General features: G+C 42.4%; 1 protein-coding gene and 1 long non-coding RNA gene across 2 annotated transcripts; one reads left to right on the top strand and one right to left on the bottom strand.

The window, feature by feature from the left end:
• The first annotated feature begins 276 nt into the window (after positions 1-276).
• Positions 277-18,125, top strand: LOC125342953. The gene is made up of 3 exons (XR_007209283.1): positions 277-1,868; positions 5,086-5,092; positions 18,091-18,125. It is a non-coding gene; the product is annotated as an uncharacterized LOC125342953 (long non-coding RNA).
• Positions 18,126-23,382: 5,257 nt separating this feature from the next.
• Positions 23,383-25,228, bottom strand: LOC125342950 (protein CDV3 homolog). Its single transcript, XM_048335300.1, has 2 exons — positions 25,069-25,228; positions 23,383-25,026 (listed from the first exon to the last, which is right to left on the bottom strand). The coding sequence occupies exon 2, from the start codon at positions 24,865-24,867 to the stop codon at positions 24,538-24,540; it is 330 nt and encodes a 109-aa protein (XP_048191257.1). The 5' UTR covers positions 24,868-25,026; positions 25,069-25,228; the 3' UTR covers positions 23,383-24,537.
• Between the last annotated feature and the right edge of the window lie 243 nt (positions 25,229-25,471).

The following is a 25,471-nucleotide window of genomic DNA, read 5'->3' as shown; positions in this document are numbered from 1 at the left end:
ACTAATAGTGTATCAAAAAAAGTAAGAGTATCAAGATTAAAACAGAAAGTAGGGGCTGGGAATATGGCCTAGTGGCAAGAGTGCTTGCCTCATATGCATGAAGCCCTGGGTACGATTCCTCAGCACCACCTATATAGAAAATGGCCAGAAATGGCACTGTGGCTTAAGTGGCAGAGTGCTAGCCTTGAGCTAAAAGAAGGTATAGTGCTCAGGCCCTGAGTTCAAGGCCCAGGACTGGCAAAAACAAACAAACAAAAAACCCCAGAAAGTAACAGTGTATGAAAGCTAAAACTAAAACAGGAGGTAATAGTACATCAACACTAAATTCATCCTGGATGCCCCCCTCCCCGCCCCACTTAGTTCTCACCTTCTCGATTTATTTCTGTTGACCAAATGGGATTTAGTGTTTGTTGACTAAACTTATATCCCAACACAACTGAATAAGAGATAGCCAGACCAGGAGATGGAAAAGTTTATTCTACCTTGTGTGTGTGTGTGGGGGGGGGGGGGGCGGTAGGGCTGAGTCTTAGAGGCGGGATCTATACTGCATTTCCTAGTCTCTACAGTTCAGGGTCTTTAAGCACAAAAAACCACAAGTACCATATGCAGGTGGTCAAGACAAGTTAAAAACAGATTAAGAAAGCCTTTTATGGAAGGAGAATTTTGTGGCTAGGCTAACAGAATATTAGCTAAACTTTTAGCATTGTCACCATGCTTCACAAATCAGTATAATTACACTCTGGAAACTGCAGTTTTTCTTTCAGTCACAAAAGTCATTTCATTAAGGCTGTTAGTCCCCATTCAAGCAAGCACATAGTTACAGAAGCAGAATTAGCAGGTTAGTAGAAAAACTACATTCCAAACCCTCCCATTGCCCGTTTGTTAAATAAGGGCTTGGGTGATATTTCATAGAACATGTTCCTGTTATCCAGCCTAAGTTTGCCCTTCCCCAGGAAAACTTATTTACTCTGCCTTAAGTCTGAAGTATTTAGGGACTCAAAAAGGGGGCTTCTTTACACTTTTCACTTGGTCCCACAAAACCATTTCTGAATCCTCTTATCAAATCTGGGTTTCACTGCTGCCTGTCTAGCTCAATGACTTACTTTGAAATGCCTATCTCTGGAATTTCCTTTCAGTGGCTGGTCTGGAGTTTTTATTATTATTATTTAACTAAAGAGTTCTGCCTTTAATATTTGGCCCTATTTCTGATATTCAATATTTTTGTCCGGTCCCTGATTTTACAGTAGCTCTTCTTAATTTTGTAGGATACACATTGTCTTCTTGACTACATTCTTCCCCTCTTCTCTGCATTCATCCAGCTCTTTCCTCTTGACCCCACCCCACCTCACCCCTTTGGAGTAACAGCTTCCTGGTGTTTTCTTTTGCTCAACTTTGAGTGTTCATTTTTGCAATTGTATTTTAAATGACAACTTTCAAGATGAGGTATGACTTGAATAGGACTGAGAAAGATTCTTGATTTCATGTTTTAGCATGATACATCAAGGCAAGGATTTAAAAGAGTTTTAAATTCACATTTACAGAAAATAATGATATAGATTTGGGGGGACAGTGTCATATTTTGTACAGTAGAGCATAAACAATTCAGTGAAAAAGCACTTCCTTTACGACAAATACTAATTTTTTCAACCACAGAATATCTGAAATCCTCTGTTCTAGCTTTTTTAAATAAACACTAAAATTGTTGTTACCCCTAGTTAGGATACTATACAAAGAACTTGTTTGTGTGTGGGGGAGGGGGTAGGTGTGCCTATACTAGTATTGGGAATTGTACCCAGGAACTAGGTGCTGTGTTTCAACTTTCAAAATTTCATTTTTATTTATTTCTTTTTAATTTTTTTTCTCATAAAGTTGGATTACCATTTCTTAAGTGAGGTAATGGGTCCATTTCTTTTAGGACAATCTCAACCCTCCATTTGTTCTCTCCCAGGTTCCTTCTTGTAAGGTTTATTAAAGTAGGTCGCCTATAAAGGAGAATGCCATGTGGTTTTTCAGACAAGAGAGAAAAGTTATTCCAGAACTGCTGGCCCATGGCAAAGATGATGCATAGCCTGACAGAAAGGATGACTCCGCCCACCCCTGCCTTATCTATGGTGGGGGGGGAGGTATGGCCAGGTGAGGGGAGGTGACTGCCTCTGTGTATGCCAGTTACATAGGTTAATGCAGGTACTGGGCGGTGACTTTAGACAGGCAGGGGTATCTGCATGGAGCCTTTCCATGGTGGACCTTGTACTTCGGTATTTTTTTTCCCCCCTCAAGGCTAGCACCTTCCCAATTGAGCCACATCTCCATTTCTGGCTTTTTGGTGATTAATTGGAGCTATGGGTCTCAAGGACTTTCCTGCTTGGGCTTTGAATGGTGATCCTCAGCCCTCAGCCTTGTGAGTAGCTTGCATCACAGGCATGAGCCACCAGTGCCTAGCTACACAATGGATTTTTATCCCTATGTGCACATGGATTTGGTGGTGCCTGTTTTCCGTGTTCTTTCTCTGCTCAGACTCTTAATAACAGACTCTGTTCCATTCTCTATTTAAATAAGGTTGAGGAGTCCAGGTTCTATGTAGGAGTGACAGCATGCAGTATTGTATCTTTGCTGATCAGGGCATGAATTTTGAGACTAGAGATTCAAGGGTGTTGTGATTGAAAGATTTCATTTCACCCTTTTAGTTGAAGAATAGTAAGTCTTCCAAGCAGTTGCTTCAAAGGATAAGAAGGTTTCTGTAACACTTATTTTCCTGGGCTATTGTTCACTGTTTGGTGTGAAAAACATTTTAGGAATAAAGGTTAGGGAGGAGGCCATGATGGCTTGCACCTCTACTACTGGCTATTCTGGAGGCTTTCAGCACTAGCAGAAATATCCTGTAGACTCCATCTCCAACCAGCAAAATGCCAGAAGGAACATGTGGCACAAATGGTAGAATGCTGGCCAGGAACAACTGAGCCAAAAGAAAACACAAGCCTAGAGTTACAGCAAAAGAACAGGAAAAAACAACACGATAAACCCTAGTATATGTTCTTACACTGACCACTATGATTTGTGTGGTGAGTCATTTTTGTTTGGCTTGGTTTTTGATGGTGGTCCTGGGGCTAGAACTCAGGACTTAGAGGTGTCCGTAGTCTTTTGTGCTTCAGGTTAGTACTCTATCACTAGCAAAGGAGTGACATTTCCTGATTTTTGTTGGTGAATTGGAGATAAGAATCTCATGGACTTTGCTAACCAGGCTGATTTCAGTGGCCATCCTCAGATCTCAGCCTCCTGAGGAGCTAAGATTGCAGACATGAGCTGCCAGTGCCCAACATCTGGGTTTCTTTTAAGTAATTTGAGTGGGAAATCAGAGGCTTCTCATTCTGTGCCAATAAAGTCTCTTGTCAATCTCTCCAGAGGCAGCTGGCAGGAGAGTACTATAAGCAGTGTCGCCTCCCTCAGACTGCTTTGTGCCTTGTTAAGTGCTGCTCTCACACTTGCCTCTTACAAAGCAGCACTCAGTGGAGGTGGAGGTCCCTTGGTAGAGCAAAGCAATGCATGGCCTGAGGCACCATCCAGCCCAACAAAGATCCACAGGATGCTCACAGAACAAGAGACCACACCATCTCTGCCTGTCTAAATGACATTCGCATAACAAAGAAGCATTGTGGTGGGTTTTTAGGAGAGAAAATTGACTGAATCTTCCTGTATTTGGAGGCAATCTTAGTGGCCCATATGAAAAACAACCATTTGTTTAAAGATAGTAAATGCCCAAGGTGAATGAAACATTGAGTACTCATGTGTACTTGTATGTACATTTATGGCAAAAATTATTCCCCATTAAAGATGTTCTGTGAAAAGACAATGTTCTAAACTGTTTATAATCCAATGTATCCTATTCATTTTAAAGCAATGAGATAAAAAATCAATTAGAAAAAACTTGCATACAGAGCATACAAATTACATGCACATATATTTGTCTAGTTAATGATATAAAACTAGACATTTTTCATAGCACTAATGAACAATTTTGAGGTCACTAATTAAGAAGTTACTAGGCAAAACCATTAGAGACCATTTCTTAGCTATCATAGAAGTTAATGTATTGACTCAATGTCACAGTGAGTTTCTTGTTGTCTGCTGGTCTGTACATAATGAACACAGTAGTTCCAGTGAGGTGTGAGCTGGTCAGCACTATGTATGCCTGGGATCCTTGATAAAGCACTTGTAAAATCATGAGTAGAAACTGATTGGGGGGTGGGTTTTGCAGACTTTTGTCAGTACTGACATTTCCTACCTTGTCTTACCACAGATTGAGAGTGCTCATGTGTGTGATCCTGCGCATGCCTGCTATCTTGGGCTCTTCCATTTTGGTTCCCACTGTTCTTGAGGGATTCTTCTGCTGCTTCTTGTGTTTTTCACTGTCATTCAGTCACAGGCCACCTGCACATGGCATTCTGTGCTCATCAACTTTCATACACATTCAATCAATAGTTTCCATGCATATTTGCTCTTACCTTCCTCTCCTTATATACTTGGGAGAGTTCAATATAGTATCAGGATGCAATATTCACTGTTACTAGATGAGGTCTACTGAAATTCTAATCTGACTGTGGTAGCACATGAACTGTCATGTCCCCATAAACCAACATAAATATGCACAGAGATTCAAAGCTTCTGTGGTGTTGGGATTTTTTTTTTTAACTAACTTCCTTGGGAAATTCAGGCAGCAACAAATCCTGAAAATTGAAGTAATTATGCAATATCACCTAGGTTTATACCAAAAATACCATAAAATACTTAATAAAATTGAAACAAAATCTAGGCAAGATCCTACACAGAAGCCTAGAAAACTACTGAGAAATAAAAAAAAAATAGCTGGCAACTAGTGGACATGCCACATTTCTGGATTGCAAAATACAGTAGTATGACAATATTCATTTCTTAACATTGATGTACAGATTCAATGAAATCCTTATCTAAGCCTTGTCAGCCTCAAACTGGAAAAATTTGCACAAGTATATAAAGATATTTTTAAGCCAGGCACCAGTAGCTCATGGCTGTAATCCTAGCTATTCAGGAAGCTATATGTGAGGACCACAGTTTGAAGGTAGCCCAAGCAGGAAAGACAGTGAAACTATTATATCCAATTAACCACTAAAATTCCCGAAGTACAGCAACAGCTCAGGAGGTAGAGTGCTAGCCTTGAGAAAAGAAGCCAGTGACATTTCCCTGGCCCTCGGTTCAAGTTCTTTTTTTTTTTTTTTTTCCTCAAATTTTTATTATCAAACTGATGTACAGAGAGGTTATAGTATCATACGTTGGGCATTGGATACATTTCTTGTACTGTTTGTTTCCTTGTCTCTCATGCCCCCCTCCCTCCCCCCTTTCCCTCCCCCCCCCCCAGGTGTTCAGTTCACTTACACCAAACAGTTTTGCAAGTATTGCTTTTGTAGTTATTTCTCTTTTTTTACCCTGTGTCTCTCAAATTTGGTATTCCCTTTGAATTTCCTACTTCCAATACCAGTAAACACGGTTTCCAATATACTCAGATAAGATTACAGAGATAGTGTAGGTACAACCATAGGACGGTGATACAAGAACATCATCAATAATAGAAACTACACATACACATAGGACGTTGAAAGTAGTTACAACTGTGATATATCACTTTTTTCCATAACGTGGAGTTCATTTCACTTAGCATCATCTTATGTGTTCCTAAGGGTATAGCTATTGGGCCTTGTGATGCTCTGCTATGGCTTGCCTAAACCTGTACTAATTATTGCCAATAAGGGAGGCCATAGAGTCCATGTTTCTTTGGGTCTGGCTCACTTCACTTAGTATAACTTTTTCCAAGTCCTTCCATTTCCTTACAAATGGAACAATGTCATTCTTTCTGATAGAGGCATAAAATTCCATTGTGTAAATGTACCACATTTTCCTGATCCATTCATCTATGGAGGGGCATCTGGGTTGGTTCCAGCTTCTCGCTATGACAAATTGTGCTGCGATGAACATTGTTGTGCTGGTGGCATTACTGTGATTTTGTTTGTGGGCTTTTGGATAGATACCCAACAGTGAGGCTGCTGGGTCATAGGGGAGTTCTATATTGAGCCTTCTGAGGAATCTCCATACTGCTTGCCAGAGTGGCTGAACCAGTTTACATTCCCACCAACAATGGAGTAGGGTTCCCTTTTGGCCACATCCCCTCCAACAATTGTTATTATTAGTTTTCTTGATATATGACATTCTTACTGGGGTGAGATGGAATCTCAATGTTGTTTTGATTTGCATTTCCTTTATGGCCAGTGATGTAGAGCATTTTTTCATATGTCTATTGGCCATTCTCATTTCCTCATCAGAGAAGTTTCTTTGTAAGTCTTTAGCCCACTTGATGAGGGGGCTATTGGTTCTTTGCGGTTTTGTTTTGGAAGAAGGTAATTTTTTTAGTTCTGCATATATTTTAGAGATGAGGCCTTTGTCCGTTGAATGGCCGGTAAAGATCTTCTCCCAGTCTGTGGGCTTTCTGTTTATCTTGAGAGCTATGTCCTTTGCCGTGCAGAAGCTCTGGAGTTTGATGCAGTCCCATTTGTCCAACCTTTCTTTGATTAGTAGCCTTTCAGGGTCTTTGTTAAGGAAGTTCTGTCCTGTGCCAAGGAGCCCAAGTGTTTCTCCTACTCCTTCCTTTAGTGTTTTCAGGGTGCCTGTTTTGATTTCAAGGTCTTTAATCCATTTGGAATTGATTTTGGTGCAGGGTGATATATAAGGATCTAGTTTTAGTTTGTTGCATGTGTTGAGCCAGTTTTGCCAGCACCACTTGTTAAAGAGGCTATCTTTCTTCCATACTATTGTTTTAGCTCCTTTATCAAAGATTAAGTAGGCATAGTTCTGTGGGTTTAATTCTGGGTCTTCAATTCTGTTCCATTGGTCTTCAGGCCTGTTCCAGTGCCAATACCAAGCTGTTTTTATTACTATAGCTTTATAATACAGCTTGAAGTTGGGTATAGTAATTCCTTCAGCACTGTTCTTTCTGCTTAGGAGTGTTTTTGCTATTCTAGGTCTTTTATTGTTCCATATGAATTTCTGGATTGCTTCCTCTATTTCATTAAAGAATGGTGTTGGGATATTAATGGGTATTGCATTGAATTTGTAGATAGCCTTTGGCAATATTGCCATTTTGATTATATTAATCCTCCCAATCCAGGAGCATGGGAGGTTTTTCCATTTCCTAAGTTCTGACTTAATTTCATTTTTCAAGCTTTTAAAGTTCTCATCAAAGAGGTCTTTCACTTCTTTGGTTAAGGTTATTCCTAGGTATTTTATGTTTTTGGGGGCTATTGCAAAAGGAGTTGCTTTCCTGATTTCAGCCTCGGTCTTCGGGTTGTTAGCATAGAGAAAGGCCGTTGATTTTTGAAGGTTTCTTTTATATCCTGCAACTTTGCCAAAGTTTTGGATCAGCTCTAGTAGCTTGGGGGTAGAGTCTATGGGATTCTTTAGGTATAGGATCATGTCATCTGCGAAGAGACTAAGTTTAACTTCCTCTTTTCCTATTTGGATCCCCTTTATATTCTCTTCTTGCCTAATTGCTCTGGCTAGGAATTCTAGTACTATGTTGAAGAGCAGGAGAGAGAGTGGACATCCCTGCCTTGTTCCTGATTTTAAAGGGAATGGCTTTAGTTTTTCACCATTTAGAGTTATGCTTGCTGTTGGTTTGTCATAAACTGCCTTGATTATATTCAGGAATGTTCCCTGGAATCCCAGTTTTTCCAGGGCTTTTAGCATAAATGGGTGCTGGATTTTATCGAACGCTTTTTCCGCATCCAGCGATAAAACCATGTGGTTCTTTACCTTGCTCCGGTTGATGTGGTGGATTACATTAATTGACTTGCGTATATTAAACCAGCTTTGCATCCCTGGGATGAATCCAGTTTGATCGTGGTGTATGATTTTTTTGATGACCTGTTGAAGTCGATTGGCCAGAATTTTGTTGATAATTTTTGCATCTATGTTCATCAGGGAGATTGGTCTGTAGTCCTCTTTCTGTGATGAGTCTCTGCCTGGTTTGGGGATGAGGGTTATACTGGCTTCATAAAATGAGTCTGGCAGTGAACGTTCTCTTTCAATTTCATTGAAGAGTTTGAGAAATATTGGAGTGAGTTCTGTTTTGAAGGCCTTGTAGAATTCTGCGGTGAATCTGTCTGGACCTGGGCTTTTCTTGGATGGGAGATCATTTATTGCTGTTTCTATTTCAATACTGGATATGGTTCTGTTTAGAAGGTTTAAGTCTTCATAGTTGAGTTTGGGGGTATCAATTTTTTCTAGGAAATCATCCATTTCTTCCAAGTTCTCGAATTTGTTGGCATAAAGGTTTGCAAAATAGTCCCTTATTATTTTCTGAATTTCGGTTATTTCTGTGGTGATGCTACCTGTTTCATCTCTTATCTTGTTTATTTGAGTGTGCTGCCTTCGTTCTTTGGTCAGGTTTGCCAGGGGTCTGTCTATCTTGTTGATTTTTTCAAAGAACCAACTCTTTGTTTTGTTGATTCTTTCAATGGTTTTTTTAGTCTCTAATTGATTTAATTCTGATTTGATTTTAATTATTTGCTTCCGTCTATTGACTTGGGGTTTGGCTTGCTGTTCTCTCTCCAGAAAATTAAGGTGCTTCCTTAAATTACTGAGTTGCTGTTTCTCCAGTTTTTGATGTATGTACTCAGAGATATAAATTTTCCTCTGAGTACTGCCTTTGCTGTGTCCCAAAGGAGCTGGTACTTTGTGTCCTCAACTTGGTTGAAGTCCATAAACATTTGAATTTCTGTTTTAATTTCTTCAATGATCCACTGATGGTTCAGCAGTGTGTTCTTTAGTCTCCATGAATTGTGGGATTTTCTGTGGTGGCTGAATGAGTTGAGCTCTAATTTTATTCCATTGTGGTCTGAAAGAATGCAGGGAATGATTTTGATACTTCTGAATTTGTACAGATTTTCTTTGTGCCCTAAGATGTGATCTATTTTGGAGAATGTTCCGTGTGCTGCCGAAAAGAATGTGTATTCTGTCCTTGCTGGGTGGAATATTCTGTAGATGTCGATTAAGTCTAGTTGGTCTATGCAATTGTTTAGTTCTGTGGTTTCTTTGTTCAGTTTTTGGCGTGTTGATCTGTCCAGAGGTGATAGTGGAGTGTTAAAGTCCCCCACTATCAATGTGTTTGGGTCTATGAATGTTTTTAGAGCCAGTAGTGTTTGTTTGATGAAGTTGGGTGCTCCTGCATTTGGTGTGTAGATATTTAGGATGGTTATTTCTTCCTGTTGGAGAGATCCTTTTACTAGTATGTAGTAACCTTCTTTGTCTCTTCTTACCTTTTTTAATTTGAAGTCAATTTTGTCTGATACTAGGATTGCAACTCCAGCCTGCTTATGGGGGCCATTTGCTTGATAGATTTGTTTCCAGCCTTTCACTTTTAGAAGATGTTTACTTTTGCTGGATAGATGTGTCTCTTGGAGGCAGCAGAAAGATGGATCTTGATTTTTGATCCAAGTTATGAGCCTATGTTGTTTGATTGGAGAATTAAGTCCATTAATGTTGACAGTTAGGATTGAGAGGTGATCGTTTGTTCCTTTCATTATCATTATCTTGTTAAAAGCTGTGTCTTCCCATTTCTTGATCTAATATTCTGGTTTTCTGTTTAGGGTTCATTTCTCTGTCTGTGTTGGGATCTTGATTATTTTCCCTGTGTAGTACATCTTTAAGGATTTTGTGTAACGCTGGTTTGGTGGAGATATATTGTTTCAGTTTTTCCTTATTGTGGAAGACTTTTATTTGACCTTCGGCTATGAAGGAGAGTTTGGCGGGGTACAGAATTCTTGGTTGGTAGTTATTTTTATTTAGAGTTTGGTATACTTCATTCCAGGCTCTCCTTTCTTTCATGGTCTCTGCTGAGAAGTCTGGGGTAATTCTGATTGCTTTTCCTTTATATGTGATTGTTTTCTTTGCCCTAACAGCTTTGAGTATTTTTTCCTTGCACTCTGCTGAAGCTGTTTTGATCACAATGTGTCGGTGGGATGTCCTATTCTGGTCTGGTCGATTTGGGGTTCTAAATGCTTCTTGTATCTGTATAGGCCTTTCCTTCTGGATGTTTGGGAAGTTCTCAGCTAATATTCTGTTAAATAGGTTGCCTATCCCATTAACCTCTTTCTCCAAGTTTTCCTCAATACCTATTATCCTTAAATTGGGCTTCCTGATTGTGTCTTGAATCTCCTGTAGCGATCTGTTTTGTTGCTTGGACTGGATTTGTATTGATTTTTGATCTTTCTCCATAGAATCTAAGGAATCTTCAGCTCCTGAGATTCGATCCTCTGCTTCAGTTAGTCGGGACTGTAGGCTAGCTACTTGATTTCGAATCTCTTTTCCTTCTGACTGGTCTTTCCTGATGATTTCCATGTCATTTCTTAGGTCCTGTATGGACTTCTTTACTTCATTAACTTCATTACTTTGGTTTTGAGTGTTGTCTCTCTAATCTTTAAGTTGGGTAGCTATCTTTTCATTTGACTCTTGAAGCTCACTTATCTTTCTATTTGTGGATGCCATGAAATTCTCCATTAATTTTTGCTTTGCTTCCTCACGCTCTAACATAATTGACTGAAGAGATTCAAACTTTTCATTTATCATGTTTATCAGTAGACTTTGTAGAGCATTTTGGGGGTTTTCTTCTATGTTTTTGATTGACTGCTCTGCTTCCTGCTTGTTTTGAGTGGGGGATAAGACTTCATTATTTGCCATCTTTCTTGTGTTTCTTCTGCCCATTTGAATTGGGAATGCCAGTCTACCAGCACCTGTGAGCACTGTTTAAGACCCAAAGCAGCCCTTACCAAGCACTGTTGTGTAAATCTTACAATTTCACAATTATATACAGATAACTTGTATACCTGTGTATAAAGTTAGATTTGGTGTTCCTAAAGAATACAATTTCAATATAACATCTGATCCTGGGCCCTGTATTCAGTAGTTACTTATTTACTGTTACAACCTTATACGCAATTCTTGTTCCTCTATGAACCCCTTTGATTCACTCGTATTAAGCTGGGATACCCTCTATCCAATAACCAGGAGTCAATGGAACCTGGAGGTCCAGGCAGTAAGTCAGGAGGGTAAGTTGGAGGTAGTAAAGAGAATAGAGTAAAGTGTATTGGGGGGGGGGTGATTTTGGTTTAGTTTCAGTGACGTGGAAATGTGGAGAAGAGTAGAATCAGTAGAAAGAACATTGATAAAATGACAGACACTGGAGAGTTAGCAGAAAAGGGTGTAGGTGTTATTTATAGGAAAGTAATTTTTAAAGGAAGAGGACGCAACGAGAGAAATGAAGTAAAAATACTGGAAGACACATACACAAAACAGAGAAAAATTATTTAACAAGGAAGCATAAGTAAATAAAAAGGAAAATAACAGAAAAGGAACAACCCAAACAAATAAACAAACACAAAAAAACTTGATAAAACAAACCAGTAAAAATGGAAAACAAACAAAAAACAAACAAACAAAAAAAAAACAGCCAATGATGTTTCAGGTGTGAAAAAATTAAAAAGAAAATTTAAAAGAAAAGTTTAAAAAAAATGTTTGAAAAGAAAAAGAAACCAGTCTCTGGTTTCCCTGCAATGGACTGCAGTCTATTTTCCTGATTGGCTGGTTTGACTTGATTTCAGTTGGCAAGGGGTGGTTCTGTTCTGACCTTCTCCCCTGTTGGTGCAATCGTGGGTCTCTGAGGTTCGCACAGCTTGCAGGCAGGCCTTGGGCGTACTCTGTCGATGGGACGTGGGCAGTCACAGGAACTTTGGCTCCTCTGTCTGCTGTGGGGCCGCTGCCTTTGATGCCTGGACTTGACTAGGCTGTGAACTCAGCAGAGCGTGGCACCTCTGGCCTGTTTTGCTCCACTGAGAGTTGCTTGCCTGAGGGAGGCGGCCTCCTTGGCATAGGTAGCTATGGAATGCAGCTCCGTTTGGGGCTGGGAATTAGTTTCCTCTGTGACGGGACCGTTTAGCTGTCCCCGGAACTGTTTGTTCCTCCGTCTGTTGTTTCCGTGCCCCTGGTAGCTGCTCGCAGCTTTTGCTTTAACTTTAGAAGTTCCGGCGGGCAGGGCGGGGCATCTCTGGCTAAGCCCCGGACTCGCCTCCCACCAGGGCAGGGGGCGTTCTTCTGGGCGGAGCTGGTTCTTACTGATTCCGCCCCTCCTGCCCTTTTCAAAGATGGCTTTTTTGACCTCGCTTTCCCCAGGCCCGCTTCAGTTCCAGTCTGGTCTGACCCTATGCCAGTGGCAAAGATGGCGCTTTGCTCTGGCGGTGGGGACAGGGGTGCCTTCCAGAAGCTGGACTGTGGGCACAAGCGAAAATAATTCTTTTGCGGGGTACTCACGCTGTCTCTGCGATGTCAGGTCCTCCGTGCTCGGCTGCCGTCTGGAGTATTTCTCGCTTTAGCTGTGCGGAGTGCGGGGGGGCTGTGCCCGGCACTGTGCCGGAGCTGGCGCTTGCGCAGCGGCGGGACGCCGCACGGAGCTCAAATCTGTGTTTTCAGACCAGCAAAGTCGATTTTTCCTTCCTGTTCAGAATCCCTGTACTGTTAGAACTTACTTTGGCTGTCTTTCTCGGAGAAACAGTTTCTATGAGGTGAGAAAACTACGATATCGGAGGGAGCTCTGCAGGGCTCAGCCGCTCCTCCGCCGTCTTCCAAAGGGTATTTCTTTTATCTTCAATTACATTTTCTCAATTATAATGAGATTAAATAATGCATAAAGTAGAAAAGTTTTAGAAGAAAAACGACGAGAAATTTCTATATGGGAATATCAACATGGTTTTGCAATGAGGAAATGCACTACTATTCTAAGCCAGCCCAACTAGGAAAGTCCATGAGACATGTATCTCCAATTAATCACCAAAGACTGGGAAGGCGAGCTGTGGCTCAAGTGATAGAGTGCCAGCACTGAGCTAAAAAGCTAAGGGCAAGGCCCTGAGTTCAAGCCCCAGGACCAGCACACACATATACGTACACACAAAAGAAAATCTGAAAGGCAAGTTTGATTTGCAACTTTTATGAGCATTCAACCCAAAATATGTTGAATTAAAAGTAGCAAATAGTAGCTATTACCAAGTCCTTTTCTTTACTCTTTTCTACTGTAAAAAACAGAATCAGTGAATAAGCTCACAATACCATGTGTAATTCAGAATAACAAACTACACTAGTATCGAAATCTCACCTTTGCAGTACAGTCCTATTTTCTATAATTGTTGTGCATCTTTTGGCAAGCACCTCCAATTTGCTCATTTAAAAATTGTCACTTGGTTAATTTATAAAAACAAATTTCAAGAGGAAAGAAAAAAGAAGACACAAATCTATGGGTCCGGACAGGAGGGAAAGAATGGGAGGGAGCAATGGAAGGGGAGACATGGCTCAAAAAACTTGTACTGCCAGGCGCCAGTGGCTCACGCCTGTCACCCTAGCTACTCAGGAGGCTGAAATCTGAGTTCAAAGCCAGCCTGGGAAGAAATGTCTGTGAGACACTAATCTCTAATTAGCTACCAGGAAACAGAAGTAGCACTGTGGCTAAGGTGGTAGAGTGCCAGCCTTGAGCAAAAGAGCTCAGGAACAGTGCCTAGGCCCTACGTTCAAGCCCTACTACCCCCCAAAAAAGCAGTGAAGTAAAAACAAAAGTACATTTTAAAAACTAAGAGGTGAATAACACAAAATTTCCATCGGGGTCTTCTTATAAAGTTTCTTTTAAAAATTACTGTAAATATAGACTCTGGCTCTGAATAAAACTTAGCATAATAATGTCAACATGTGTGTGAAAAGAAATATGTTTGGATGCCATTGAAATAAAGACAATGAATGATAAGAAATATTTCATTGCACATGCCAATATGTAATAAATTAGATGTCTTTCAAAAGTGTCCAGAAGTTAGATTTGGCTGTGATGTATTTGATGCTAATATATTCTTCAAACTCTCTTTTTTTCCTGAAAAATAAAGATAAAAAAGTAAGATTAGAAAATCTACTAATTCTAAAATAAACATTATTTATTAAATGAGCAATTTGAAAGTCACAAAAGAAGATTAAAAGTGCACAAGACACACTCAAAAACATGCACACAATCCTCATATAAGCTGTCGTCCAGAATTTCACTAAGGTCCACTGAAATAGCACACTGTCCATCTCCCATCCAACCCAAAGACCCTTTCTAGAGCATCCAGACTGCCTTATCCTACACTACTCTCAAAAAGAAGCTAAATCAGCCATTGCCCCTTTCCCTAAAGGCAGCAAGGGTTTGAACTGAAAGGTGGGCAGGGGGACAGAAATGAGGGGGAGTACAAAAAATTAGCCAGATAGTGAAAGGGATCACACAGAGAGTGCTCCTTCGTCATCTTGAAGGCCCAGGAGTGGACCTGCTGCATATTTTCTGTGTGAGTGCTGGGGCGATGATCTGACTACATACCTAGAGTGCTGAGATGCCTCTCTGCCCCAAAGAAAGGACCCAAGCCAGGTACCAGTGACTCATACCTGCAACCCTAGCTACTCAGGAGCTGAATTCTGAGGACCAAAGTTTGAAGACTGCACAGGCATGAAAGTCTGTGAAATTCTTATCTCCAATTAACCAGTTAAAAAGTGAAAGTGGAGTGGTGGCTCAAGGGCTAGAAGCTCAATCCTTTAGCAGAAAAGCTTAGAGTCATAACATCCCTGGCCATAAAATGCAAATAAAAACAATTCTGAGATTCCATCTTACCCCAGTTACATTGGTCATCATTGTGAATTTGAGCAACAACAAATGTTGGCAGAAAGGAGCCCTATTGTACTGTTGGTGGAAATGTAAACTAGTACAACTGCTCTAGAAAGCAGTCTGGGGTTCCTCCAAAAATAGTAAATATAGATCTTCCATATTGACCTAGACATATCACTCTTGGGCATCTACCCAGAACATTAAAGCCAAGATACCATAAAGACACTTGCACATCCAAGTTCATTGCTGTTCTATTCACAATAGCGATGTTATGGAAACAGCCCAGATGCCCTACAATAGATGAATGGATCCAAACAATGTAGTACCTATGCACAGTGAAAGAAAGAATAATGTGTCATTTGCAAGAAAATAAGTGGACCTAGAACAAATCAAAGTAAGCAAAGCTCAGAGAGACCAAGGGTGTATGTATTCTCTCATAAGCAGAAGACAGATGTAAAACCAATGATAAATAATACATTACTCTAGGCATTCACACACAGTGAGACCAAAGGAGAATATTCTTAAGGGAGGAACACAAGGGTACAGTGCTTATGTGCCTCTGATCATATAAAATAATATTTATTGAAAGGAACCCCAGGAAATGGAAACAAGAGTTTTCTCTCCTTTTTTTATCTTGTTTGTTCATTTACCTGCCTTGCTGGGGGTGGGGGGGGGGACACAGAAATGGAGGTGCAAAGAGTGAACAAATGTAGCAGTAGTATCCAATAGGAGCCATGTTGAAAATGAATTATTCAATTTGTGGGCAGGGAAAGGAGGGAAAACTGGGAGACAGCAAAGTGACATTGTCCAAAAAGAAATGTACTCATTACTTTACTTAGGAAACAGCAACCTCTCTGTATATCACCTTTATAAAAACAATAAAAATAAATCAATAAAAATTTTAAAAAGCTTAGAGACAGTTCTAGTCCCAAGACCAACACAAAAAATTTTAAAAGGACCCAAAAGGGACTTTAAAAGGACATACAAGTGCTATAATGAACTACCAATTTTCTGCTCTCTTTCTTGCTTTGAGAAGTCTGTCCTCCTTCTTTCCAGGGAAGCAAGTGGATAAGACTTCAGATGGCATAAAGTCTCCCTCCTACAAGACAGTCCTAGTTGGAAGCTTATACCAACTCACCAGTAGCCAAGAGGATGGTTCTGTCTTCTTTTGCCACTTTCAAATAAACCTCACTTTGGTCTCTGTTTTTCCTGACTCATAATTCTTTGGTGGAGAACAGGAATCCCAGATTCCTTTTTTTTATCCAGTCCTGAGGCTTGAACTCAGGGCCTGAGCACTGTCACTGGCTTCTTTTGCTCAAGGCTACCACTCTACCACTTAAGCCACAGCACCACTTCCAGCTTTTTCTGTATATGTGGTGCCAAGGAATCAAACCCAGGGCTTCAGGTATGCTAGGCAAGCACTCTACCTCTAAACCACATTCTCAGACCAATCCCAGACTCCTAGATGATGTCACTTTAAAAAGTAGATGTTTTCAGCTGTGCATCAGTGGCTCATTCCTATAATCCTAGCTAATCAGGAGAGTGAGATCTGATTATCATAGTTTAGCCCCAGGAAAGGAAAGTCCATGAGACTCTTATCTTCAATAACCACCAAAAAAGCAGGAAGTGGAGCTGTAGCTCATGTGGTAGAGTGCTAGTCTTGAGCACGAAAGTTCAGGGACAGTGCATAGGCCGAGTTCTAGCCACAGGACTGGTACATACACATATACACAAAAAGTAGAGGCTGTCATTTGAGACCACATGGATGAACCTGGTCAACAGTATGCTAAGTGAAGTAAGCAACATACAGACAAAAATACTGCAAGATTTCACTTGTACTTAGAATATTTAAAGATGAATGCACAGAAACTGAATAGAACAGTGGCTACCATGAGTGGAGATTGAGGAAATCTAGGTCCAAGAGTACTAAGTAGGGCTTATGCAGAATAATTAAACTTAAAGTTCTAATGTACAATATGAGAGGGTTTTAAAATTGGGGGGGGGGGGCTGGGAATATGTCCTAGTGGCAAGAGTGCTTGCCTCGTATACATGAAGCCTTGGTTTCGATTCCTTAGCACCACATATATAGAAAAGGCCAGAAGTGGCGCTGTGGCTCAAGTGGCAGAATGCCTTGAGCAAAAAGAAGTCAGGGACAGTGCTCAGGCCCTGAGTCCAAGCCCCAGGACTGGCAAAAGAAAATGGGGGGGGGGGAGGGTAATCTTGTGATACGAGGATTTTTGTGGAGGGTGGTGGTGGTACTGTACCTTGATCTCAGGGCCAGGACGCTGTCCCTGACCTTAAAACTCAATGCTGGCCTTGTAACATTTGAACCACAGTTCTACTTGTGGCTTTTTGGTAGCCAGTTGGAGAAGAGTCTCATGTACTTTCCTTCTTGGGCTGACTTTGATCTCAGCCACAAACATATTTCAAAAGCAAAGGCCAGAAAAATATACTTGAAATATATGTGACAGGAGTTGAATGGTGTCATTATCCTTACACAAAATAGAAAGTATAGTAAGGTATAGTATGTGAGCACTAATCAATTTTTATGTGGATGTGGGAAACAAAGGGGACTGGGAATATGGCCTAGTGGCAAGAGTGCTTGCCTCATATACATGAAGCCCTGGGTTCAATTCCCCAGCACCACATATACAGAAAACAGCCACAGGTGGCACTGTGGCTCAAGTGGCAGAGTGCTAGCCTTGAGCAAAAAGAAGCCAGGGACAGTGCTCAGGCCTTGAGTCCAAGCCCCTGGACTGTCAAAAAAAAAAAAAAAGACTCAGGACTGCCTTTTGGGGGCTGGGAATATGGCCTATGGCCTAGTGGTAAAGTGCTCACCTTGTGGGAAACAAAGACTTCTGGGATGACAATTTCAACACAAATGGGATATTATCCTACCTGTGTTTCACCTGTGTTGATATAGTGAATCTACTTCTGGAAATACATTAAAAACAATATAATTAAGAGGTGAGATCAGAATGATCGAGGCTACAGAACAGTTAGGGCAAACAAGTTTTCAAGATCCCTTTTCAACCAATAGCTGGATGTGATGGCATGTGAGTTAACCCCAATATGACAGGAAGCAAAGAAGGTCCAGGTCCAGCCCTGGTAAAACTAGAGCCCCCCCATTAAAATCAGGAGGATAACGAATATGCCTAGCAAGCACAAAGCCCTTGCTTCAAACCATAACATTTACCAATAATAATAATAAAAATCTGAGTTATAAATGAATTTGTCAAAAATATTCTTTACTGTAATGGAGAACTAGCCTTTCTAGAATCTATTACTATGCTTTCCTTCCACATAATTTCTTTTTTTTATTGTTTTTTTTCTTTATTGTCAAAATGTAGTACAGAGGGGTTACAGATTCATATGTAAGGCAGTGAGTACATTTCTTGTTCAACTTGTTACCTCCTTCCTCATTGCCCCCTTCTCCCCTCCCCTCTCCCCCCATGAGCTGTACAGTTGGTTTACACCAAATGGTTTTGTAAGTATTGCTTTTGGAATGGTTTGTCTTTTTATCCTTTGTCTCTCGAATTTGATACTCCCTTTCCCTTCCCTAGTTGAAATATTGTTAAATTCTCATATGTAATGACTTGTTTCTGTCATTGGCAATATACTTGAGGTTTAGGAAAGCAATTCCAAACTAAAGCTACATCATAATTTCTCAGAATTAAAAATATACATATCTTTGATACCCACATATCTTTGTGACAATGCATATTAATGAGTAACTGGAAACTTGAGTAATAGTTCAATAGTAATGATAAAATTTTAGAAGTCAAGAAAAAAATCTCAAAAGAAAAAGTAAAAATAAAAAATGGAAAGCTTATACAAGTTGAGAAATAACCAAAAGTAAAACAGGAGAAAAAAAATACATGCTGCAAAGTTTATAACATGTAGTTTATATCTAAAATAGGCAAAAGAATTTATTAAAATATGCAAGAAAAATGCCAAGTCTGCAATAAAGCTATGTGACTACCAGCTGAATAGAACCTTTACACACGGGATACAAAAAATAAATATATGAGCCAGTGACTTGCTCCTGTAATCTAAGCTTCGTAACAGGCTGAGAGCTGAGGATCATGGTTCAAAGCTAGCTCAGGCAACAAAGTTAGTGAGACTCTTATATGCATTTGATCACCAAAAAACCATGGCTCAAGTGGTAGAGTGCTAACCTGGAGCATAAAATCTCAGGGACAGCACGTAGGCCCTGAGTTCAAGCCCCAGGATAAGCAAATAAATAAAAAAGGAAGGAAGGAAGGGAATGAAATATTGATTTAGGGAATACATGTCTGTAGCCTTAAAAATGCACATAACAGGGGGCTGGAAATATGGCCTAGTGGCAAGAGTGCTTGCCTCATATTCATGAAGCCCTAGGTTCGATTCCCCAGCACCACATATATAGAAAATGGCCAGAGGTGGCCCTGTGGCTCAAGTGGCAGAGTGCTAGCCTTTAGCAAAAAGAAGCCAGGGACAGTGCTCAGGCCCTGAGTCCAAGGCCCAGGACTGGCCAAAAAAAAATGCACATAACTTTTTCCTAAAAATCTTTGCAGAAAAATTGTTCTCAGAGAAATTACTCTTCAAAAGGAAAACATTTAGAGAAAGTAATATTCACTTTGGCATTATCTATGTTGGGAAAATGGAGGAGAACAGAAAAGGAATAGGCCGAACTCAATCATCAACAGGCGAGGACTGTTTATTGAAGAACAATGAGGGGCACAGACCTTCCTGCGGGATGGGAGGTTGTGCAAGGGGGTGAATTTGGGACCAGGTTTATATGGGGTCTGAGCAAGGAGGCAGGTTATTGAAAGCGCCTCTAGGTCTAGGAAACTGGGGCTTTTCCATTTGGCCCACAAAGGGTTGTTTACAGCTGGGCCTAGGTGAGATGTACTGCCTGCATATCAAAGCAGGTTCCCATAGAGGTTTTGCCTGGTGCCTGCATATCAAAGCAGGTTCACACATTGATGTTCCTGCCTGGTGTCTGTATGGGCCTGAGGGTATAGGATGGGAGGGGATCAATTCTTCAATATATGTTGACAAGCACCAATTGTGACCGATTTCTGAGACATATATTCTTTGTCTCTTATGCTGAACATTTCTGGAGAGCAATGACTATATATGACATCTTTTATATCCTTGTTGTTTTTTTTTCTCATACTAATGCATGTTGGAAACATTTAACAAATACAATTTGAAAAAAAATGTCTACCTTCATTTCAGGACTGGCAGTGTGTACAATCAAAAGGTTGCTTCTTTCTAGAAGAGGATGGTGAAATTATTAGTCATCAATACAAGATGCAAATAACTCAAAAGTCCATGGTTTATCTAACAATTAAGCCATTAAACCTGAGTCAAGTTGAAGGCAAGTTTAAATTTTCTGTTTATTTTTAAAATATCAAATCTGTCCTTCTTGGAAACAACTCTGTATTAACATTTCTATTAGTGAAGAAAATAACCTAAGAAATGTATAAGGAAGAATTATTTCATATATTGTCTGTGTTATACAAAACAAAAGAATTGCTCTCTATATACATTTAAAGCATTTTAATTAAAAACAGAAGCAAAGTGTTACCTGGATTCTATGAATCCAAGTAACTTTTTATTTTCCAATTAATCTTAGCTTTTTCCATTTATCAGTTTTTAAATTAAATTTTCTGGGAAAATTTTTATAGAAGCATAGTTCTAGATGCGAATCTGTAAGCATTTTCAACACCTTAAAAGTCGATACTTGAAGTAATATTAATAAATTATATTAATAAATTATGAGCTGAGGGCTCATGCCTATAATCCTATAATCAGGAGGCTGAGATCTGAGGATCACCATTCAAAGCCAGCGTGGGCAGGAAAATCTGAGACTCTTATCTCCAGTTAACCACCATAACATCAGAAGTGGTGCTTCCACATAATTTCAAGCTGAATTTCTCTTTTGAATTACCAGGTTCATTTTTCTACCACAAGGCAGAGGTGAAATTTTGAAAGTCTTTCATAACTAAACAGGTTTTTATCAAAGGCAGTTCCTGTGCTTACAAATCCATACCTAATACACATTCCAGATGTTTGGAAATACAACAATAATTACACAAAGGTGACAAAAGTCAGGAGCCAAGCAAGATCTTCTGTATCACCTAAGGTAAGCAGTGTCCAATCATCTGTCCTCCTTAAGACCCATGCCCTCAGACAAAACATCTTTTAGCTTCCTGATATCCATTTTGTTAATCTGTCAATTAATTGTTCAAAGGACTTACATCACTGAAATTTAACCCTTCCAATACCATACTTTAGTTAGTTTGTTTGGGTATACATATATATGGCCCTGTATATGTACTCATGTATGTCATTTAGATCTAACTTTCACTTATAAGTGAAAACATGTTCCCCTTTCAGAGACCTAGTTTCACTAGAGCAGCTGGAATTGGAAGATGAGGGAAACACCCACATATCCGTTTACAATTCTTTTTTTTTCCATATACGTACTTTTTATTGAATTTGTTAATGGTACAGAGTTCTTGCACTGCCAAACCATGCCAGAGAATCCAAAGAAAGAAATGGTACACGGACAGCCCCCTCCACACCCACCGTCCACCCCGAGTTCCCACCCGCCATCCTACAGGGGCCTCGAACTCCACTCGTGAGCACTTTCATCACTTCAACATCTTCTCAAAGGCAGAGCAAGGGTTTGGATTTAAACCTGCTGGTCTTCGGGTTTCCAGTACAGGCGGCCATGAAACCTCCTCCGGCGCATCAGTACCCAAAACTCCAGCAAAAATCTGCAGGGAAGCTGAACACTTTAGGCAAAGTATGTGGCTCAAGGTTCAAGAGATAAATTAAGGTTTTCAGTTCCCAAATGAAGTCTTCAATTTCACCAAGAATCTGTTTGTCATCATCCAACCTCCCACTTTGGCTGACTGCTACTCGCCCAAATATATCACCAGACACATCAGCAGATAGACGCACACACACCACCTCACCTCAAGCTGGCGTTTCTCACTGCTTAGAGGCACCAGCCCCAGCCGGCCCTGCACCTTGAAGCATCACAACCAAGCCTGTGGAGGGCAAGGCCTGCCACTCCTAGATCCATCCGCACCCCGCTTCAGAGCACTGCCACTCAAGGGGAGAGGGGTCTCATCAGGCAGACCCACACTGGTGCCATCTGGGAGAGGAGGGGCTGTCCTGAACGACAATCAGAACGCCAGCACAGCATGCCTCTGACCCTGCCTCTCCAATGAACATGGCGCAGACTCGTCAAAGGCGGTGAGCAGAGCTGGTGGGACAATGCCCAGTACCTTCCCGGGGTGAACACAAGGACTCCTCACAGGGCTCGTGAGCCACAGGAGTTGCGGTGGTGGAAGGGGAGGCTGGCTCCTTCGCCGCGCAAGCGCCCCAAGCACCGCACGACTCTGGCAGGACTCTGGGAGCGCGAGTCCCCCCTCACCCCTCAGCATTGGCTATTTGGTTCCACTCCCGATTGGCAAATTCACAGACATTTCACAATTCCAATGTGTGTTTCAGGCGAGTGACTGACTTAGCCCATAAGCACGGTCAGAGGACTCATTCCAAGTCAAAGCAATGAAAGGCCTTAATGTGGAACACCGAAAAAGCACTGTGCAAATAAACGACCCTCTGCCAGCCCTTTTCCCACGTGGTGGACCCGAGTTTGGTAGAATTTAAATTATACGTCACAGCCTCACACAGATGAGCCGAACACACCAGTTTCTTTGAGAGTGGCATGTTCCATAAATGTAATGTAGCTGCAGCCTACCAGCTACTCCTCAGGGTGAGGCAGGGGCGGTTTATTAAGGTCACTTAAATCTTCATCCTCTACAGCAGATTAGAGCCCAGTGGGCTGGCTTTCTGTAGGATTTCTGACGGGAACCCAGTAGAGCTGGCATTGGGGTTCCCACGGATGCTCTAGCAGCCGTCCCCTTCGTGTCCAGTGTAATAGGGAGGCCAGATCTGCCCAGTGCCATCATTAACTGTGGAGGGACTTCAGGTTGACTCGAGCTCAGATAAGAGCAGAAGCCAACTCCATCTCAAGCCCTCCCCCACTCCATTCAGGGAAGCTCCCCTTTACTATGTTAAGTTATGTAGATTGATGGGCCTGGGAGCTTCAAGAGAACCTGTGTCCTCCTCTTTATTATAAGTTATGTAGATTGACCACCTGAGGCCTGGGAGCTTCAAGGGAACCTGCTATGAGTAGGCTTAGAATGATAGGTTAGTTCAAATAGATATTATGAGACAGACTGTAACTCTAATGGCCACCTGTGTGCGGCCTAGCATGCTCTGTAAGTGTTGTATCTTCATTGGTCACCTGCGTGTGACAAGTTTGTCTGTGATGTTTGCCTGGAAGGCCACACGGACACGAGCTCCCGAGCCCAGCTCCCGAGTCTGGGCTGCACAGGTGTGCGTGGTTCCAGCTCCCGAGTCTGGACTGCACACGTGCAGTCGGTCCCAGCTCTGGAGTCTGGGCCCTGATCCTGCACTCGTGGTTGGCAGTTTCGGCTCCCGAGTCTGGGCTGCGACCAAGGCCGGTTGGCTTGTAGCTGGAGAGTGTGTGGTGGACTCTTGGGGGAACCAGGAATCCCCTCCCTTGGGAGGGACCCCGTTTCATTGTAGCGAACCCCCACTCTACTTCATCCAGAACTGCGATCCAAGTGATGTCTAGAGGAAGGGCCGGGAGTCTGAGGTAGTCAACCTGGCGGAGGCTCAGCGTTGGAATGCAACAGGACTTCCCAATGACCACGGGCTGTGGGGTTGGTTTCTCGTATTTGTGGAGCAGTTGTGAAAGAACAGAGCTGGATCTAGTTCACACATCTACGGACCAAGGAGAATCTAAGTCCAGCGGCGGCCAGGAGCAGATGGGACACGTTGAACTGCTAGCGAGTGGTCCCGGGCCGGCTGCTGGAGCTCCCCGGGTGGTGCGAGGCTGACGGAGGCAGAGGGGGTGCGGTGCATGGAGGGCCAGCGAGGCCATTCCTAACAGTGCCCGGAGCTGCGGGGGCTCCTCCTCCTGCACAGCACATGGGCTGTCTAGGTCAGGTGTAAGGGCCTGGTCCTTTGAAACCTCATCCCTACCTCTAGCTCTTAGTACTTCAAAGCTCTTCACCATTTCTTTTTATCCCTAAGGGAAAAGAAATGTAAACAGCAAACATTTCTTCTTCATTAGGGTATTTTGAAAATAGCTTCCTTGAATTAAAAAAAAAGAGGAGGAAAGAAAAGTCACCCCTTAGAAGAAGGTTGGGAGGGACAGGAAGAGTATAAAATCTTCATCAAACCACTTTAAGGCTTTGATTGGACAGGAACCGGGTTAATACTGCACTCAAGCTGGTCTGTCTTCTCAGCAAGCCTATTTTAGGGTCAACTTGAAGACAGCTGAAAAGACATTCCTCCAGAGCACTTGCTCGTACTTGTAGCAATTAGTAGGTAATGTCTCCATGCGTAAGGAAGGGTAACAATTCTCTCATTCAAGTAAAGTTCTCATTATTCGATGATTTCTCCTCCCTCCTGGTTGGCGGGACGGGGTCGGGTTAGACGAGGTGATGCGGGCGAGGGAAGGGTCACCGTCCTCGCGGGCCTCGCGCAGGACAGCAGTGGAGCGGTCCAGGTGCAGGTCTCAGTTCAAGCCAGCGAGTGGCACTCTTGAAGCCAAAGGCTGGGATTTACTTAAAAGCCACTCAAAAAAAAAATTTCCATCTGATGTCATTTACATTTTTCCCCATTTTATTTACGTTTAAGAATTCACGTCCCTATATAAGATGTAGATGTGCCATATGTGATCATTTACCGCCAGGTAGCACTCATTTTAAGTACCTGTTCCGGCTTTCTACGTGCTTGGCAGTGGATTGCAGGGACGGGAACTGCGTGTCGCTGTATATTTTGGGTGGTCCTTGTGGCGTTTTCCTGGTAGTGGTTAACCGGGCCCCGGGAGGCCTATACACACCACTAGGCATTGCCGGTTCTGGGGGTTCTGTAACCACGACTGGAGCAGGAGGCGCTTGCACGGGAGCTGTTTTATTCCAGGGACCTGAAGACTTCTCTACTCCTCCGCCGCCGCCCCCTTCTTCCCAGTTATCCCCAGGGTCTTCTCTCTTCTCGTTATCTTCCTCTTCCTTCTCACTTATCTGCATTGCCTGAACTCGGAGTCCGCTGTAATCAACCTCTTTCTGCTCAAATTCCTTCCACTCATCTTCATCCTTCGTCCCGGCCTTGGTGGAGGCGCCGGGGCCCGCGCTGCCCGCGCCCGCTGCCCCGCGGTCGCTCGGCCTGCTGCTTCCCGCGCCCGCGGCTCCGCGGTCGCCCGGCCGGCTGTTCCCCGCGGCGCCCGCCAACCCGCCGCCCGCCTCTCCGCTGCTCCTGCCGGCACTGCCCTTGGCGCCCGCGGCCCTCGCCGCCCGACTGCTCCGCTCCTTCTCCTTCTTCTTGTCCCGCTTGGCGAAGAAGTTGTCCAGGCTCCGCTCCTCCGTCTCGGCCACTGCCGCGGCCTCTCCTGCCCGGATGGGTGGGGCCGCCGTCGGCGGCGGTGGCGGGCGAGGCCCTCGGGGCTCTGAGCTCACGCGGCCAGTCAGGCGCGGCAACGCCTCACAGCCCCATTTACAATTCTTAAATGTCTATTGATTATCTGCCCACAAACCCCACATGCAGACTATTTCCTAACCCTCTCCTCAGGCAGAAGCTTAGGGAAATGTGTAGAAATGTTTCTTCCTTGGAGAAACAGGGAACAAGGAAACGTGT

The sequence above is a fragment of the Perognathus longimembris genome, chromosome 28 (assembly GCF_023159225.1).
Source record: "Perognathus longimembris pacificus isolate PPM17 chromosome 28, ASM2315922v1, whole genome shotgun sequence".
NCBI lineage: Eukaryota > Metazoa > Chordata > Mammalia > Rodentia > Heteromyidae > Perognathus > Perognathus longimembris.
This window is presented reverse-complemented; position numbering and strand designations above follow the sequence as displayed.